Genomic DNA, 20,079 nt, shown 5'->3' with positions numbered 1-20,079 from the left:
ATTCATCTAAAACAGAGATTGGCAATCTATGGGGATAGACCAATTCTGGCCCTCTGCTTGTTTGTGTAAATAAAGTTCTATTGACACACAGTGATGCCCGTTCATGTACATGTCCAGAGCTGCTTTTGTGCTACGGTGGCAGAACTGAATAGTTGCAGCTGAGGCCATCTGGCCTGCAAAGTCCGGCATATTTCATATCTGGTCCTTTACAGAAGAAGTTTGCCAACTCTGGATCTAACAAATATTAACAAACATGTGTGAAGTGCTACTACCCCTGTGCCAGACCTTGAGCTGTTATTTTTATTTTCTTTGGAGACTGGCTTCTCTCATTCCAGAAACTTCCATTTTTCTGACCACTTCTCAGCCCTGTTGCTCTGATTCAAGCTTCAAGCTGATACTTTGAACATGTTCATAGGGAATGAAGGGAAGGAACACCTACCATGTGCCAGGCTCTATACAAAGTTATCTTTTCATTGGGTCCTCACACCTGCCCTGCAAGGGCACATTTATTACCCTGCAGCCATAGTAGAGCCCTTAAGATCTGTGGGGGTGCTGTGAAAAGATCTCAGTCTCAGAAGACACCCCAAATTTTGACTTTCCCCACTTCCTACCTGTGTGACCTTGGGAGAGTCACTTAACCTCTCTGAATTTCAGCGTCTTTATTTATTTTTTTAAAAGATTTTATTTATTTATTTGGCAGAGAGAGAGAGAGCACAAGTAGGCAGAGAGGCAGGCAGAGGGGGGGGGGATGCAGGCTCCCTGCTGAGCAGAGAGCCTGATGCGGGGCTTGATCCCAAGACCCTGAGATCATGACCCGAGCCGAAGGCAGAGGATTTAACGCAGTGAGCTACCCAGGAGCCCCTCAGTGTCTTTATTTTAAAAACAGGGGTGATAAAAGTGTTTTTGTGTCCATGCCACCCCTGGCGTAGTACCTGGTACACAGTGAGTACTCACTCAGTAAAATAATGAGTATTGTTATCATTATCATGATAACAATCATTGTCTGTAGAACATTATCATTGATAATGATAATGTAGACATTATCATTGTCTGTAGAACAGGGAGATTAGCTGTAGAACAGGGAGATTAGGATCTGTTGGAAAGAGCCACTCTAGGGCCATGGGAGGGGTTGTCAAATGCTGGTCAGTGGCTTGTTAGTTTTGGGGTCTGGCTAGAAATTAGAAAGTTTTTGGCCCCTCTAGAGCAGAGGCAGAGGCTTCAGTGAGAGAACAGAATTGAGCTGAGCTGCTGTTGCCTCCAGAAAAAAAGTCCCAATTCCCAGGCAGAGTGTGAGGCTGTGTTTAACGTGTGTTTGACACCACGTCCCTGCCTGGGAGGAAACGGGCAGGGTGTGAGTTCTGTGAATCGGCAGAGGGCGGGAAGGAAGAGGTGTGGTTTCTTACCCTCTCCCCACCCTGGGTAGGGGCACCCCAGCACCCGGGGCTCTTCTCTCCACAGAGGGGAATTTGCGAAATGGGGAATTTGTGAAAAACACCTCTGTGCTCCTGCCCCTCCGAGAATCTATTAAGCCAGGCGAATCTCATTACGTTCACAAGGACACCTCCTTGCTGTTTCCTCTGATCATCCTTCCTGGAGAGGCTGCAGATGTGGCTCCTGATGTGTCCATATGTTTCCACGAGAGAAGCAGGAGGCTTGGTGCCTTTGGTCGCAGATATCTCCAAAGTGCCAGCTACGAGCTGGGCCGCCTGCCCGGGGCTGGGGACACACGTTTTGTGTCTCTGTCCAGAAGCAGATGCTTAATGCCCACCTGAGCCCTGGAAAGACTGGGGAAAGGTGTGTGGCCAGAGGAGGGGGACTGGAGAGGGAGGTCAGGGAAGGCTTCTCTGAGGAGGTGACGTTTCAGGTCAGCCTCCAAGGATGATGCCATAGAGGGAAGGCCCTGTGAGCCACAGGGGGAGTGCCTCCCTTTAGAGGGAAACCCACATGTCCCTGGGGACATCGTGGAAGGATCTGGAGAGGTTGGGAAGACAGGTGGGGCGATTCTTTGTTTCACAAGCCTAGGGCAAGGCTAGCAGGCCCTGCAGGAGCTTCTAAAAGATTCTGAGCAGGGAGGAAACTTTTATACTCAAGAAGCATCACTCCGGCGACCAGCATAGAGCCTGAGAGGGGGCTGGTGTCTTAATTTGGGATTCCCTAAAACCAGACTAGCAAAGGTTTGGGTGCCGGTATTTTGTGGGGGGCTGACCCCAGAAAGCCCTGCAGAAGAGGAAGGGAACGGATACTGGAAGGGAGGAAAGCCAGGAGAGAGCGGGCTGGGGGGTCGTGGCCCTGCGGCCGCTGGAACACAGCCCCACGGCGGACACTCCGGGGAGAGCCTGGAACACAGCTCAGAGAGGGAACCCAGGCCCTTCCACACGCTCCTGTCTCGGTCAGGGCCACACTTCTGGGCACTCAACTTCTCTTCTGCCCTCGGCAGAGGATGCTCTCAGGAGACAAGAGACAAATAAAGCACAAGATAGTTACAGCTGGAAATAACTGTTATGAAGGAAACAGGCAATATGATGACGCAGAGTAACGATTGTGTTTAGATGTTAGACAAAGTGGTCAGGGAAGGCTTCCCTGAGGAGGTGACATTCACATTAAGATCTGAAAGATGAGGAACCACATGCAGAGACCAAGGGGAGGAACGCTCAGGCACAGAAAGCAGAGGCTGGGAAAGGCCTCCTGCACTTGGCGATCTGAGAGAAGGAGGCAGAGGTGAGCGAGAGAGGCAGTCGGCGGTGGGGGGGCGGGGGCGGAGGGGGTACAGTTTGCAACAAGGACTGGAGCGTCAGGGGTCAGGGCTCCGTAATGCACAGCCTCAAAGAGTGTGGAAAGAGGAGTGGATTGTGTTCCAAGAGGATCGGGATGCCGAGGAAGGATTTTAAGGAGGGGAGTAGCGTGGTCTCGTTCATGTATTTTAGAGTCCCTCCTGGGAGTGTTCGGGAAACAGGCTGGCAGGAGGTGGAGAGAACAGACGTGAAATGAGAAATGGGAAAATAAGAGCGGATCGCTTGGGAGGGAGAGGTGGGGGAGGGACTTAGGTTCCCTGCAGAGGCAGAGGCTGCAGAGGTGTGTCTGGGGCAGCGGGGAGGGGGTGTGAGGAACACGGAGAGATCAAGGCTGGTTGGCACTGAGTGTGTTGGTGAAACAGACCAGAGGAGAACGGAGTTCGATTTCCAGCATGTTGACATGCTCGTGGGGCGTCCAGTGTAGAGGCAGCTGGCCAGGGAGTGGGGCTTCGGGGCCCAGGCTGGCGCTCAGGGGAGAGAGCAGCCCTTATTTCGGGTGTGTTACGTAGCTCGGCGGTGGGCGTGTTGGCCGCCTTCCCGGACTTCCCAGACCCCGGGCGCGTTCAGCCTCAGCACGGAGCTCGGAAGAGCCCCTGATTGTTGGGATTGATTACGATTTGCTTCGGATCTGTTTTTGAAAAATTAAAGTATTACAGGTACAAATTAAGTGGGCTTTATATCTGTCTTTCTTTTCCTGAGGGGTTTTTTTAATGCTTTTACTACATTTTTATACATCCTTCAACACTCTATAGTCGTGTTTCATGTTTTAAACATGTACCTAAACGTGTTATGGTGCGTGCACCTAAAACTCGTTTCCTCATTCCTGTTGCTGAGTCTACCCACACTGCAGGTGGAGCTGTAGGTCATTCCCTTTAACCGCACAGAGTTCCATTATGTGACTAGATCCCAGATTTCACCATTTCACTAAGGGGTGAACATTTTTTTTCTGGAATTTGGAAAACACCGTAATGAACATCTTTGTTATCATGTGTCTCTTTTGAAAGGTAACATCGTGACTCTGGTGTGAATATAAAATGAAGACATATCCAATTATTTAACTCATTCATTAATGAGAAAACCAATAATATATTACAATTGGCTCAAAGGAGAATCTGAGGGACACGCAGAGATATCAGCTACCAAGAGTGCTGACATCAATTTTCTAATAAACCCAAAACTGGTTGATATCTATAGAGCCAGAGAGTATGTTTAGAATCTTCTTTTCTACAAGATGGAATCAATTGTACCTCTACCCCACACAACATTTCTTTTGCATTTTTATGGATGAGAATTCACTGCGTTCCACCCACTAGGATGGCTACTATAAAAAAAAAAAAAAATTAGTAAGCGTTGGCCAGGATATGGAGACACTGGAACAGTATGCAGTATGGGTGGGAATGTAAAATGGTGCAGGCACTATAGAAAACAATATGGCAGCTCCTCAAAAATTAAAAATGGAATTACTGTATCATCGAGCAATTCTATTTCTGAGTGCATACTCCAGAGAATGAAGAGGTACTTAAACACCCATGTTTGTAGCAACATTATTCCCAACAGCCGAAATTTGGAAGCAACCCAAGTGTCCATCAACAGATGAATGGACAAACAGAATGCAGTGTACGCAGACAATGGAATTTTATTCAGCCTTTGAAGGAAGGAGAGTCTGATGTAGGCTCCAGCATGGGTGAACGTTGAGGACAGGATGCTTAGTGAACTAAGCCAGTCACAGAAGAACAAATGCTGTATAATTCCACTTACTAGAGGTACCCTGACTACCAGATGTAGTCAGACTCAGAGCCTAGTGGTCAGATTTCACAGTAGTCAAGTGGTGGTTGCCCTGCACCACAGAGAGGGAAGAAGAGGAGGTTACAGTTTCATAGGTTGAGCTTCAGTTTTGTGAGATAGAAGGAGCTCTGGAAATGGATGGTGGTGATGGTTGCCCAACAGTGTGATGTCAGCGGTACACTTAACAACCGTTAGCATGGTGGCGCCTCTGTGTGTGCTCAGTTGGTTAAGCAACCTACTCTTGATTTTGGCTCAGGTCATGATCTCATGGGCTGTGGGATCAGCCCTGCTTCTCTTCCTGCTCCCCGCTCAGTGGGGGCTCAGAACTCTTCCCCTCTGCTGTTCTCCCCACCTGTGAGTGCACACACACACTCTCTCTTAAATCTTGAAAAAAGTGGGTAAGATGGTAAATTTTATGTTATATGTATTTTACCACAATGAAAAAAAATTTTTTTTAAGATTTTATTTATTTATTTGATAGACAAAGATCACAAGTAGGCAGAGAGGCAGGCAGAGAGAGAGGAGGAAGCAGGCTCCCCGCTGAGCAGAGAGCCCGATGCGGGGCTCGATCCCAGGACCCTGGGATCATGACCTGAGCTGAAGGCAGAGGCTTTAAACCCACTGAGCTACCCAGGCGCCCCGAAAAAAATTTTTTTAAAGCAGACTCCACACGCAGTGTGGAGTCCAACATGGGCCCTGAACTCATAACCTTGAGATCGAGACCTGAGCTAAAATCAGGAGTTGGTCACTTAACTGACTGAGCCACCCTTGTGCCCCCACAATGAAAAAAGTTTAGTGCTAAAAAATAAGATGCACTAATTTCAATTTTCTACAGCTTACAAAGTTGTGCAATAGCTTGGTCAAAGACAAAGGCACACCTTCCCATAGAAACAGATAACCCCAGACGTTCATGAGCCAATGCTCAGCATTCTATCGAAAGGACAATCGCTTTATCATTCTAATGTCTTTAAAATTTATCCTGCAGCATATATGTCTTCTTATGCATCTGGGAAAGTCCTTTGTAATAAATATCTTGGAGTAGAGTTGTTAGGTGACAGGATGGCACATCTTCAGCGTACATGCGTGTATTATTTGATTGCTTCCAAAAGCGTTTACCTTACTTGCTAGCTTACACTCCAACAGCAGCATAAATAGAAACCCAAATGGCCAGTAAACTTATGCAAAGATGTTGAGCCTCTCTAGTAATCAGGACAGTGCAAATTAGAACAACTTTGAGAGCATTTCACACTTTGCAGATTTGCAAAAATTCAAGTCTGCCATTATCCCATGTTGGCAATATATTAAATTACGGAGTCAGGAAGATCTAGTTGAAGAATTCTAAGCACGCTGCTGGGAAGGAGGAAAACAAACAAACAAACACCCACAGGTCCTAAACGTAGAACCCCAAGGCCATTTTGCCCTTGAGGAAATAATGTCAGACTCTTATTTAAGATTCAGGGAAGGAAGAGAGTGTACACATTGAAACAGAAAGAGGGATGTTTAGAGAAGAGATTTTAAAACCTTCTACTCTTTATTTTCTTGAGAGTTAAAAATTTTGTCCAGCTTTATTGAGATATCACTAACATTTAACCTATGTGATTTGAAGGTCTACAGGAGGATTTGGTACATGCATATATTTTGTGCAATTATTACTACAACGAGGACAGTTAATACCTCCATCCGCTCACATAATTACCTTTGTGTGTGCCTGTGTGTGTGTTCCATGATAATCTTTAAGATCTACATTCTTAATAGTTTTCAAGTGTATAATAGGCATTATTCATCAGAGTCCCCACGGTGTGCATTAGATCCCCACATCTTATTCGCCCTGAGCTCGAAGTTTGTGCCCTTGGACCGCCTTCCCACATTTGCCCAGCCCCTGGCGCCGGAAACCACCGTGCTCTCTCTCTTTCTTGGAGTTCGGCTTTTTTAGACCCCCCAATGAGTGAGAACCCACAGTCTCTGTCTCTCTCTGTCTGACTCGTGTCATTCGGTATAACGCCTTCGAGGTCCATCCATACCATTGCAAAAGGCAGAATTTCCTTCTTTTTTATGGTCAAATAACAGGGCACGTAGCCCCGCATTTTCTCTATCCATTCACCTGTTCAAAGACACGAGGTTATTCCCATGTCTCGGCTGTGAAAAATACTGCAATGAACACGGGCACACAGATATCTCTTCAGGGTAGTGAATTCATTTCTTTTGGGTCCATACCCAGAAGTGGTCTGGCTGGATCACATGGTAGTTCTTTTTTCAGTGTTTTGAGGAAACTCCAGACTGTTTTCCACAGGAGCTGTTCCAATTTACTTTCCCACCAACAGCACACATGGGTTCCCCTTTTCCACAGCCTTGTCAGCACTTTGATCTCTCTCTTTTTTTTTTCCCCCAGTGTGGACGAACTCACAACCCTGTATCTTTTCTCTTTTTGATAATAGCCATCCCAGAAGATGAGAGATGGTATCTCATTGTGGCTTTGATCTGCATCCGCCTGAGGTTGAGTGATGCCCCACACCTTTTTACAAACCTGTTGGCCACTTGGACATCTTCAAAATACTATTCAAGTTCTTTGTCCACTTTTTAATCGAATTCCTAGTAAAATCTTTTGCTCTTTGCAGCAGAGCACTTAAAGTCTGTTTCTTTATGATTACTATAACAACACAATATGTATTTCACAAAAAGTAAGAGCTCAGAACCAAAAGCTACCTATATGCTATTTATAAGATGCACACTTAAAGTGGTGTACAGCAATAAAACGGAAAAATAAAGAGAGACAGATCCCAGGTAAAGTCAGATATAAGATAAAAACATTAATTGAGGTGAAGATTTTTTTTTATTGTTAAGAAGGAAATGAAAATACAGCATTCTGGAATTTTTATAACAAGGAGTAACGTCACATCAATATATATGAGGAAACCTGATTAAATTCTGTAGAGAGACTGAGGGGAACATAGGAGCTGCTTTAACTCATTTTTCTTGGCATACCACAGCTGAAGTAGTCGAAACAGTTTATGCAATAGACACATCGAGAAATGTGTATATTACAGCATAAACATGATTTCCGATGCACAGGAACATTTTACCAAAAACAATCGTACCCTAAGCCATCATGAAAACCCCAGTACCAAAAAGATAAAATTCTAGGAATCATGTTTTCGGACCATCATAACAAAAGGATACGTTAAATAAGGACTCTTCTCCAAATAACTTTAGGTAAAAAAACCAAATAAAATCTTCAGTTGTAGAATATTTTTTAAAATATTTATATGACACAGTTAAAATGCTCCTCATGGGGCAAAAATCATAGTTACAGAGCAGGGGTTCTCAACTTCAGCACAATTGACATCTTTGGATACATAATACTTTGTTGGATATGTGGGGTGTGTGTGTGTGTGTGTATGTGTGTGTAGGGGGCATTCTACACACTGTAGGACATTTGGGAACACCTCTGACCTCTCTCCATGAGATGCTCCTAGCACCACACCTCCACACACACACATCAGCTGTAAAAGCCAGAAATGTCTCTAGGCGTAGCCAGGTTTCTCGGCAAATGGTCCCTGTTTGAGCCTCTGCCCTAGATGCTAATATTATTCAAAAAGAAAATGTGAAAGTATAAATAAATTATTTAATTTGAAAGCAACATAAAAAGCCACTTATGGTACCTTCATAGAAAAGCAAAATTTAATTCTCAGAAAACTTGTCAAGCTGATTTTTTTAAATATAAGAACTGATTCATTGGGGAGTTAAAACATGTAAACCTTTGAGAAGGAAATTTTTAAAAAGCAACATGCATTCACAATAATGCAACTGGGAATTTAACTACAAAAAGCATAGAAGCAGGTTAAAAATATAGCAATATTATCCTAGGTATATGCTATTAGTGCTGAAATCTAGATGAAGCGGGCAGTTTAAAAAGTATATATTTATGTAGTTAACCTATGTACATAATTCAAGAACATATGGGAGCCAAAATAGCCATGGAAAATATTATGAAAAGCAGCCTTTCAAAAACCACACAACAGAAATGCCAGCATTTGCCAAAGATAATTACCCACCCCCCTCAAAAAAAAGTTTGAGTGGAGAGAAACCTGGAAAAGAAAGTTCCTCAGAACTGAGGACACACCAGACAAATTCAAACAAATACATACCCAGGCAAGGATGGCGATGTTCGGATCAGACTCCGCTGAGCTGAAGGCAAAAGGGAGGTGCTCTAGATAATACTAAAATTCAATCCCTAATGAAGATGTAATAGGCAGTCTTCCTTTTGCAATAAAAACCAACATCACATTCCCCAAACAAAACACTTTAAGTGTTGAAGGAAGATTGTGATGGAAGCAGAAAAGTTGGAGGCAACTTAGAGGGGCTAAAAAAGTCAGGAAGGAATCAAAACCATAGCACGTGGCTTCTAAGAAACCAGATTAATCTGCACCAGGCTCGCCCTGTTCCTGAGGGCTAAGGTACAAAGTATAAAGATGTTTCTTTCGGTCCTAAGGAAACCTTACCAAAGTCTCAGGAGTGCACGTAGTACGGAGGATGTCCTTTGATCACCTGTGTCCCTAGAAATTAGTAGCAAAGGGAAAAGAAACAAACAAACAAAAAATGAACCTCTTAGAAATTTCAAAACTTTCTTTTTCCAAAACGTTTTTTTAAACAAGTCTTGGATGAAAGAAAATAAAAAATTGAAATAGATACACAGAAAAAGAACACTAACGAAAATCTTAACGTGGTGAAGTCTATGAGAAATGTCAAAGTCATGCCCAGAGGCAACTTCATGGCATGCAACACATTTCTAAACATTGAGAATGGAAATAATGAATTAGAAACGTGACCAAAATCGGGGGCGGGGGGGGGGGCGGCGGCGGGGGACGGGGGAGGGGCGGGCAGGGCGGAAAGAACAGTTACATATCTTTTAGAATCAAAGGACGTAATTAATAAAGATACAGATGATTATATATTAAAGAATCAGAGAAGCGATAAACAAATATGAAATCTGATTCTTTTGAGGAGGAGAAAACCTCCCACATAATAAAAATGGGAAAATCCATGAGCTCGCCTAATGAAGAAAACATGAGAGGAAAACACAGCTACTTGGCATCAGAAGTAACAAAGGGAGGGCACCTGGGTGGCTCAGTGGGTTAAGCTGCTGCCTTCAGCTCAGGTCATGATCTCAGGGTCCTGGGATCGAGTCCCGCATCGGGCTCTCTGCTCAGCAGGGAGCCTGCTTCCCCCTCTCACTCTGCCTGCCTCTCTGCCTACTTGTGATCTCTCTCTGTTCAAATAAATAAATAAAATATTTAAAAAAAAAAAAAAAAAAAAAAAAGAAGTAACAAAGGGAAAATAAACACAGATGCAAAAGCAATAAAAATAATTATAAGCGGATGCAGACTGGTATGCCGCACTCCACAATGTGCGCGTGTGTGTATTTAAGATATTTAAGTGACAAGGACACACTGTCCCACATATGCGTTTAGTGTGAGCAGTGCCTGTATGTGAAAGTCAGGATCTTTCTTTTTTTTTTTTTTTTAAGATCTTGTTTATTTATTTGACAGACAGAGATCACAAGTAGGCTGAGAGGCAGGCAGAGAGAGAGAGAGGAAGAGGCAGGCTCCCTGCTGAGCAGAGAGCCCGATGTGGGGCTCCACCCCAGGACCCTGAGATCATGACCTGAGCCGAAGGCAGAGGCTTTAACCCCCTGAGCCACCCAGGCGCCCCAGGATCTTTCTTGTAGTCCAAAAATTACCAGTTAGAAATGTAATAGGGAAGATTTAATAAGAAAATTACTGACTGAGAGGAAGAGAAATATATAGCTTTATTAAGGGATTTATTTATTCTATGTATTTAACAAACTCTTACCCAATATATGGCTTACTAGGTGCCAGGCACATTTCATCCTAACCAACACTTGAAGGTAAGCTTAATTATTATCCGCATTTTTCCAACAAAGAAGTGGGGACACAGAGAGGTTAAGTAACTTAGCCAGAGTCACCCAGCTTATAAGACGCCAAACCAGGGGAGCGCAGCCCACAGTGCCACAGCCCACAGCCTGCCCCTCCTCGGAGTCCCGCTGTGTGATGGTGGCAGGCAGGTCCCCTCTAGCTCACCATGCCCTGTTCTCCTCTCTCAGATCCAGGAGATGGTCCACTCGGAGGTCGCTGCCTACGACTCCGGCCGGCCGGGGCCCCTGCTGGGCCGCCCGGCGATGCTGGCCAGCCACATGAGCGCCCTCAGCCAGTCCCAGCTCATCTCTCAGATGGGCATCCGGAGCGGCATCGCCCACAGCTCCCCGTCCCCCCCAGGGAGCAAGTCAGCCACGCCCTCCCCCTCCAGTTCAACTCAGGAGGAGGAATCAGAAGCGCATTTCAAGGTAGGTCGGGAGGCCACGCGGGGCCCTGAGATGCCCTCCCGTCAGGAGGCGGGTGGGCCCTATGTGGAAACGGGCATCACCGGCCTGGAGACCAGACTGAGCACAACCGTAGCATTTGCTGGAGGGCACAGAGGAGGGAAATCAGCAGGTAGCACAGGGTCTGCCAGCTGGAGCCCCTGGTCAGTAGAGATGGCCGAGCTTGGACTTGGGGCTATCTGGCTGCAGCTGCTAGATTTGCCGAGTGTCCTTGCCAACCTGTGCCCCTCTGCTCCCAGGGCCTTATGTATAAAGCAGAGACAATGCTCACCAGTGGCCGAGGGGGCGGATGAGAGAATCCTGTGACAACGTGGTGAGGGCTTATTCCTCAATGGCCAGTGGGTCATCTCGGTGACATTGATGGCATCAGCAATATCCTCAGGGTCACGTCTTATGGCCACTTTGGCCTTGCAGAAGAAGGTTTTCTGACAAAGGTGTGTGGCCCAGCAGAGGACAGCTCTGGGCAGCACCGGAACTGACACGCTCCCCCTGGGGACAAGCTCCCCCTACCCCCAGCACCCCTGGAATCATGGGTGGTCCCGCCTTTAAAGAACATGTCGGGGGTGAGAGGTCACTAGCTGTGCAGGCTTGCCCTTCCTGTGCACTGACAGCTCCCCCTGGCTGTGGGAAGGCATCTGGTTTCTCTGGGGCGCAAGACAGAGGCCAGAGAGCCCAGGGACGGCTGCGCTCACTGCGACTCTCCCCATGAGCCCGTGGCAGAACCCAAACGTGATCCCCCGAACCCCACCTCCATTTCTTCTTCCTGAGGGCTATCATTCCCCGTGGGGGCCCTGCAGATGCCTGGGGCAGTGACAGTGGCGCCTGTGCCACCTGACTGGGACCCTGACCTCTGGGGCTGGGTGGGCACCTCTGGATCTGGTCCAGCTGCATCCGCATTGTAACTTGCAGGAGTGGCTTTATTTTATCTTATATTTAGCACACCCCATTGGGGCCGAATACTGTTCTAAGCACATAACCAGTATTAACCCACGGGGTCCTCATGACGGCCCTGTGTGGCCAAGGCCATTGTCCTCTCCAATTGGCAGGTGGGAAAACCCAGGCCCCAGAGAGCTTATGTCAGTCTGGCTGCAGAGAGAGGCAGGAACAGATGCTGCAGTGCTACCGACTTCCCCTCGTCATCCCCCCACGATTTCCTTATTGGTTCCTGGTGTCATCTGCTTGGTGTAGAGAGTGACATTCTTCACTGTAGGATCCAGGGCTTTGACTAAAGTTCCTGGTCCCCGTGTGAGCTGAGGGTCCTACTGGTGACCCACTGAGGTCTGTGGCCAGCATTCCTATGCGGCTCCCATCCCGCAAGCTTTGAGTTGCATACTCACAGGATTGTGGTCCTGCTTCTGCGGCCAGATGTCCGGAGCGAGGCCACGCACACCTTGTCACATAACCTGTCTCCTGTCCCGCAACTTCACAGGGCCCCGGCCCTAAGTCCCCTGCCCCGAGACACACACCTGAAATTTCGTGGATGGCTAAGGATCATCTTTGGGGCTTTTTTGTGATCACAAGGGAGGACAGTTCAGAAAAATTGATATCCTCAAAACTTGGACTGAGCCCAGGGCCACGCACACTTTCAGTGGCATACCGCATCCGCAGGCTCACGCGGGAGCCCGCAGATTCTCTAGGAGAGCGTAGTTGTTGGGATTCCTTACTCCTGATCCTTTAGGGGATTTTACACTCTATAAACGTAGATGTTACCTTGGGAAAGAAGAGGCAGAGAGGTAAACAATTTTTGTCTGATTATAAGGTGAATTAATGTCTCCCTATAGAGACGCAAATGACTTCTACCTGGGAGAAAAGAGTAAAAGCCCCAAAGGTGATGGTTTCATTGCTCTGTAGGGCACTTTTTCTCTTCGAATCAACTTTGCCACCTTGCTGATTTTCATTCATGAGTTAAACAGTAACCCCGGGGTTCCTAGCTCCTACCCAGGACATGTGTGTGCGTGAGTGTGTGCATGTGCGTGTTTGCATGTATGTGTGCGTGAGCGCACGTGTGTGTGTGTGTGTGTGTGTGTGCGCGCGCGCGCTTTGCTTCTCACACAGAGAGCGGTGAGCATGACAGTGTGGTCCATGCAGCCTGAGCTGGAGCCCGGGGGTTGGGCGCCTGTGGCCGCTCAGAGCTGGACAGGCAGGCGGTAGGGCCGCTGGGGAAGGTCCCCTCTGCCTCAGGCTGAGTGGGTGGGGACCTGTAGGGGGAAGCCCATGGCGTCTCTGCTTTTCTGACTCCTTTCCCCTGTGCAGATGTCAGGAGAGAAGAGACCTTCCACCGACCCAGGAAAAAAGACCAAGAACCCAAAGAAGAAGAAGAAGAAGGACCCCAACGAGCCACAGAAGCCCGTGTCAGCCTATGCGCTCTTCTTCAGAGACACTCAAGCTGCCATCAAGGGACAGAACCCCAGTGCCACCTTCGGGGATGTGTCTAAAATCGTGGCCTCCATGTGGGACAGCTTGGGAGAGGAGCAGAAGCAGGTGAGTTTGTCCCTTCCAGGGCCCTCCCCCGGGGCTTTGAGGCCCTGGAGCCAGTGACAGACTTGGAATGCCTGAAATCAGGAAAAGCCTCCTATAGGGGTCTCTCCTGACTCAGTTTGCCCATCTGTAAGCTGGGACGCTAAAGCCCTTCCAGTCCTGCTGTTTGCCAGCTGCGTTCACTAGTGGCCTAACCATTCTGATTTCTCCTTCCTCTTCCGTTAAGTGAGAATAAGCATCTCTGTCCGTCTTGTCCCTCCAACGTGCCAGCCTGGAGTCCAGGCCAGGGCTTCCGCCCCACTGACCATGTGCCCGGCCCCTCTCAAAGGCATCCAGGGAGAACAGGGAACAGAACGAGCTCAGAGGCAAATGCCTCCGGCTGATCACCTGACCTCTCCCCGATGTTGCCCATGTTTTGGATCTTTCAGGCTTACAAGAGAAAGACCGAAGCGGCAAAGAAGGAGTATCTAAAGGCTCTGGCAGCCTACAGGGCGAGCCTTGTCTCCAAGGTAACACCCTGGCCCGCTGGCCCAGCCCTGATCAAGGGGGGACACCGAGGCCCTTGGGAAGGGTCAATGCCGTAGTTCCTGGGAAGGACAGAGAAGCCCGGTGGGGTCACTTCTCCCTGCACCTGCCGTGCACCACGCTCGTGCCGGGCGCTTTATGTGCGTGTCGTTTCATTTAATTCTTCCAAAAAGAACCCAGCATTCAGTGGCTTTAGGCAGCTTGCCTGAAATGACGAGCGTCGGGGCGTTCATCTGGAAGCTGTCACGCAGCGCAAGGCATGTCTGTCAGGCCACAAAGGGCCAAGCAGCGAGGGCAATTCAAGCCAAGGGAACAGCACAGGCAAGGCATAGAGGCTGGAGAGGAGCGTAGAGGGAGGCCTGGCTGGATGAGGCCAGCATCACGGGCCAGGCTGAGGAAGCTGGGCTTCCTATGGGCAGGGGAGCCCCAGGAATTAACGCAGGGGGCAGTTGATGGTCAGAGCCAAGTGCACCGAGGACCCAGGATTACCTCTGGTTTGCCGGTAGCTCCCCCACCAAGGGGCCAGAGAGCCAGCCAGGGATCATGTCGGCAGGTTGCAGACCCAGGGGTTCTCATGGCCCAAGTTCTGGCTTATTCGTCTTCTCCAGAGTGACTGGTGTCTGTCTCCTTGCAGAGCTCCCCAGAGCAGGGTGAGACCAAAGGCACACAGGCGAACCCGCCGGCCAAAATGCTGCCGCCCAAGCAGCCCATGTATGCCATGCCGGGCCTGGCCTCCTTCCTGACGCCGTCGGACCTGCAGGCCTTCCGCAGCGGGGCGTCCCCTGCCAGCCTGGCCCGGACGCTGGGGTCCAAGTCCCTGCTGCCAGGCCTCAGCGCGTCCCCGCCGCCGCCACCCTCCTTCCCACTCAGCCCCCCACTGCACCAGCAGCTGCCACTGCCGCCCCACGCCCAGGGCACCCTCCTCAGTCCGCCTGTTAGCATGTCTCCGGCCCCCCAGGCTCCGGTCTTGCCCACTCCCATGGCACTGCAGGTGCAGCTGGCGATGAGCCCCTCACCTCCAGGGCCACAGGTAAGCAGGGCCCCATGGGAACGTGCCCGTCAGATCCCTGTATGGGGAGGGCAGGCAGTGCGGGGATTTCAGATACTGGCCCCGCCCCTTGCCGGCAGCGGCCCCTTGGCCTCTGGACCTTACCTCTCTGAGCCTCAGTCACCACATCTGTGAAGTGGGTCTAGTCCACCTTCCTTGAGAGGTACGGGCTGCATTGAGCAGTTGACAGGTCCCCAGAGTCTTCAGAGTCTTGGGATATCCCAAGCCCATCCTTCTCTTGCCCTCTGTCCGGTTCTGCTCTCTGGCCCAATGGGCTGAGGCCGTGCAGGTTCTGCCAGGTCAGCCCCGGCCCCTGGCTCTCCCTCAAGCCTCGGAGGCCTGAGCCGCTGACCGACCATTCCACTGATGCTGTTACAAGATTCGTGTCGTTCAGAACAACAACTCCCATTTAACAGACTGGAAACCGAGGCCGGAAGAGGAAAGGCCCTGAAAGCAGAGCCCTTCACTTCCAGATGCAGCTGGGAGACGGGCTGAATTTTCCAAAAGGTGCTCAGCTCCAGACGGGGACGCAGCATTGCCGGCAGAGGGGCAGAGGCGAGGCTTTTAGAAGCCAGAGGAAGCGTCCCTGTGAGCTCCCGTGGGCAGGGCCAGTACCCCCCGGCCTGCGCTGTGCTCCCCATCACCTCTGCCCTGCTCACCCGCCTCCTTGCCCCTTGGCAGGACTTTCCTCACATCTCCGAGTTCCCCAGCGGCTCGGGACCCCGCTCACCGGGCCCGTCCAACCCCCCGAGCAGCAGCGGCGACTGGGAGAGCAGCTACCCCAGCGCCGAGTGTGGCGTCAGCACGTGCAGGTGGGTCCCCCCGAGCGCCCCACTGCCGACGAGCCGAAGAGGGGGCACAGGCCGCCCAGGGATGGGGAGAGGCGAGGCCTTTTGGGTCACCGCGGCCCCGCAACCGTGCCTCCTGGGGCCTGGCTGCCCAGCGTCTTCACGAGAAGACGCAGAACAAAGCGAGACCCCAGAAGGACTTGGCGGGTCCGATGCCAAGGCTCCGCTTGGGAAAGGGGCCCATCTTCAGTCCGGCTGCACCCCCCGCTGTCCCGGTTTGCTCACGAGGGCTGCCTTGTGACACTCAGGTCGGGTTCCCTAGAAGCAGAGCCTGGGCAGCAGGATCTGGATGCCCTTGATGATGCTGAGGGAAGTTCTGCAGGACCAAGGAAGGGAGGGAGCTGGGACCAGGCCGGGGAAGGAGCCAGCGAGGGTGAGCTCTCAGCCAGAGACTCGCTTCTGCCCCGTCCCACTGGGAGCACAGAGGGCACCACAGACAGGGGCCCGCCGTGAGGTTAGGGCTTTTTGTTCCCCATGTCAATCAGCCATTGGCAGTGGGCTACCCGGGAGTGCGGCCTCTGGACGCGGCAGGTCTCTGGAGCAGAGGCCACTGGGAGGGCAGTACGGCGATCTGAGGGCAGCACCCCCGGTGTCCACCGCATCCTCGGCCAAGGGCCAACCAGCCAACAGCAGGAGTCACACGCCTTACTGGGACCCCCACTGCTCCAGTCCAGTGCCCCTCTGACACGCCAACCCCCAGGCCGCTTGGCTTCTCTGTGGTTCTTACGTGGACCTCATCCTCCGACCTCCCCTACCATCCTTAGCCTTTCAAGGCCGTGCTAGCTGCCCTTCCTCGCGAAGGTCTTCCTGATCCAAGAGTCAGTGACCTGTCATCTCAGCCAGCTCAAGAGGGAGATGGGCGGAGAGGGCACCCAGTTCCTTTACCCACCAACCCCGAACTCCCATTCTCCTGGCAAGAGCCAATTCTATGGCTACCCCTGAGGTCTGGGGTCCAAGCAGCGGCTCCACATCCTGGAAGGCGGGACAGGTGGCTGTCCCTGCTGCCGGCCTCCAGCTGCCCCTTGCCCCAGCTCTTCTGCTCCTCATCCAGCCAGGGTGGCCAGGGAGCCAGCAGACACGGCAAGTGCCCCCCGGCTGACTGCCGGTGTCCAGTGAGAGTCTACCTGCGCAGCACACTCGGCTCAGCCGGAATCCCCTTCCCCACCCCCCACCCCAGCAGGTGCAGATCCTCCCTTCCCCCACCCGGCAGCAGGGGCAGACCCTCCCATCCCCCACACCCCAACAAGGGGCAGACCCTCCCACGCCTGCCCTCCTGCTGCAGGCTCCTTTCCCCAAGTCAGAGTTGCGGGGTGGGGGGGCTCACTAGTGGACTTTAGTGGAACTAGTGGACTAGTGGAACATGTCCGAGCTTCCCCCCGACACGGAGGGCAGACCGCAGCAGCACCTACTTTACTTGGTTTTTTGAACGCAGGAAGAACTGGCGTGTTATTTGCAGGCGTCCACGTGGGCTCCGAGTAGGCCCGTGTGTGCTGGGGACAGATCCCCACCGGAGTCTAGTCAGCATCTGTGGCCACTCACAGATGGTTTTCTTGTCCTATGAGAGCGTTTTAAGACTTACTCCCTTAGCAACTTTCAAATACAGAAACTTACAAAAATAGTGTTATTAACTGTAGTCCCCACGCTGTCCACGGCAGCCTCAAGGCTCACTCATGTTAGACCCCGAAGCTTATGCCTTTTGACACTTCCCCCATTTTACCCCCCACCCCCACTCCCCAACCACCACTTCGCTCTCTTTGTCAGCTTGGTTTGGGGTTCGTGTAGACTCTGATGCTCGATTCTTGTCTTCCTCGGACTTATTTCTCTTGGCACGATGCCAGCAAGGTCCCCCTGGCTCTCCATGAGCGAGCGCCGTATTTTAAAACACAGAAGGTGCCTGCCCTCCTCTGATTCCGTGTGAAGTTTGCAAATGGCTAAGAACGGGCCCCCAGAGACGGGGAGGGGGATGTCTGATGGACAGAGGCGCTGCAGCCTCCTCCCCCCAGGGCGGAGGACTCCTTGGTCCCCAGCTGGGATGGATGCTAGGAGAGGAGCTTGGTTGCTTGGTTCAGCTGGTGGCCTGTCCGTCGGGGAGGGATCCGCATGCGCCACTCGTCCTCAGAGGGGCACTGCACATCCAGGGGGGAGGTGAAGGCCAGCCAGCAAGCAGGTGGTCCAGCGTGTCCCCCGTGTCCCCCGCCCCAGACTCCCGAGGCTCTGACAGCCCCTCCTCTCTCCCCAGCCTGCTCCCCAGGGATAAATCGCTCTACCTCACCTAATCCCGCCTCCCCTCTCCTCCCTGAGGCTTGCTGGAGGGGCACTGCTCAGAGCCTGAAGGGCCCACAGCAGAAGGGAAGCCTGGGCAGGAAGCAGGATGACTGGGAAGAGAGCAGTGATGCAGTGACGACGCCCCAGGGCCGAGTCTCTTCCTCGACCTCCCACCAGACCCTGCAGAGGCGGTCCTCCGCCCGCCGCCGCCCGCAGCACCTGTGGGCACCTTCTGCCCCCCCCACCCACCTGCTCCGGGGCTGCTGTGGACCCCGCCCCCTGCCCTGCACACAGTACTCTGTGTCTGGACCTCCGGCCCAGCCCAGGCTCCTCGGCGGCGGCTGCCCTCCGACCGAAACCCACCCCCAGATGCATGGACCCGGGCCGTCTGGCCGAGGATGTGCAAACGCGCTTTTAGGGTGTGAACAAAGATTACCAAACCTCTGAACTGTTGGTTCCATGTAAGTAGTTGACTAAGTGTTTTAGACCCGGGCTGAAGACATCGATGAGATGATTTTGTGGGGAAGGAGAGTAGTTTCCTTTAAGGGGAAGAGCATTTTATATGACCCCTTAGCACATTTTTTTTCTTTTTTTTTTTTTGCATTTTTCTCTTGAGGGAGACATGCGCAAAAGCAGCCGCCAAACTGTTCCCCCCGCAAACCCCTGCGGCCAGAGCCAGACCCCTGCCCCGTGAGGCCAGAGCCTGACCGCTTAGAGCCACACTTGGAGACATTGCGCTTTTTTTTTTTTTTTGACCCTGTGTCCGTCTATTTAAAATTGCCAACACGACTTTCGTCTATTTATGAAGCAAAGTTGAGAACAGAAATGCAGTTTATCATAATGTGCGTGTGATTTTCGGGTTTGCTTTGGGTTTTGGTTCTTGAAGTTGTTTGCAGCGGTTTCCTGGCTCTGGCCAGCGTCCGTCCTGGTGCCCAGTGCTTCTCTCGGTTTCTTTATAATAAAACTTCTGAAAAGTTGAAAACTCGTCTGTGTCTTCGGTGCCCGTGGTGAGCCAGAGCCAGGCCTCGCGATGTGGCGTCTGGTGGCAGCTCTGCCGGCGGACGAAGCCCTTGATGTCAGTGGGATTCGGGTCAAGTCACACCTGCCGTGTCCTCCCCATGACGGTCTGAGTGGACCGCGCCCCCCTTCCCCCTGCTGGCCTCAGTGTTGTCACCTCCAGAAATAGGAGGACGATGGTGCCAACACACGGCGGGGTCCTGGTGATGAGCGGGGGTTATGGGCACTGAGCACCAGCTGTGCGGGGAGCAGGCTGCCCATCTGATGGCACCCGAGGGAGCAGGGGCTTCTCTGAACCTGAATGTAAAGGGGCATCCCAGGGTCACCTGGGTGGCTCAGTGGATGAAAGCCTTCGGCTCAGGTCATGATTCCAGGGTCCAGGGATCGAGCCCTGCATCAGGCTCTCTGCTCAGCGGGGAGCCTGCTTCCTCCTCTCTCTCTGCCTGCCTCTCTGCCTGCTTGTGATCTCTGTCTGTCAAATGAATAAATAAATAAAATCTTTAAAAAATAAATAAATAAAATAAAGGGGCATCCCAGACAAGGGACTCTAGCCCAGATTTCTCAACAGATGTTAGGTGGTGGTACTTACCAAAAAAAAAAAAAAAAAAAAGTAATAATTATGTGACGATTTTAACGTATCTGGAAGAATAACCGTTTCTTGGTATGGAGGAGCTGTTGGGAGCTGCTCCTGCCGGGCCCCGTGACATGGCTATTTTCGGGTGGGGGCCCGTGACCTGGATGGAGGAGCCTCCGCCTTCCCCTGTCCGCTCTCAGGGCCTCTCCCTCTGTGATCCCGAAACCTCCCTTCTTCCAGAAAACAGCCCCAGGCCTGGCACACAATCTCTCTGGGAGCAGTTTCCTCACTGGAGGGCATTTTGTAATCCACTTTGGAGAAAGAAAAAAGAAAACCAGACCGACAACAAA

At 51.3% G+C, this 20,079-nt stretch overlaps 1 protein-coding gene across 5 annotated transcripts in view; it reads left to right on the top strand.

Annotated features, from left to right (window-relative positions):
- The window catches only part of TOX2 (TOX high mobility group box family member 2), a 129,662-nt gene extending 110,542 nt beyond the window's left edge, over positions 1-19,120 (top strand). For 4 of the 5 annotated variants that reach the window (XM_059133191.1, XM_059133192.1, XM_059133188.1 and 1 more), the window contains exons 4-9: positions 10,699-10,938; positions 13,228-13,455; positions 13,881-13,961; positions 14,612-15,007; positions 15,707-15,837; positions 18,113-19,120. In XM_059133191.1, coding sequence (XP_058989174.1) covers positions 10,699-10,938; positions 13,228-13,455; positions 13,881-13,961; positions 14,612-15,007; positions 15,707-15,837; positions 18,113-18,149 — 1,113 coding nt within the window. In that variant the 3' untranslated portion in view covers positions 18,150-19,120. The remainder of the gene's footprint in view (positions 1-10,698; positions 10,939-13,227; positions 13,456-13,880; positions 13,962-14,611; positions 15,008-15,706; positions 15,838-18,112) is intronic. The other variant, XM_059133189.1, reaches the window with a different exon arrangement.
- The last annotated feature ends 959 nt before the right edge of the window (positions 19,121-20,079 follow it).

This window comes from Mustela lutreola, chromosome 9 (genome assembly GCF_030435805.1).
Source record: "Mustela lutreola isolate mMusLut2 chromosome 9, mMusLut2.pri, whole genome shotgun sequence".
Classification (NCBI taxonomy): domain Eukaryota; kingdom Metazoa; phylum Chordata; class Mammalia; order Carnivora; family Mustelidae; genus Mustela; species Mustela lutreola.
Note: the sequence above shows the minus strand (reverse complement) of the source record. Positions and strands in the feature narration are given on the sequence as shown.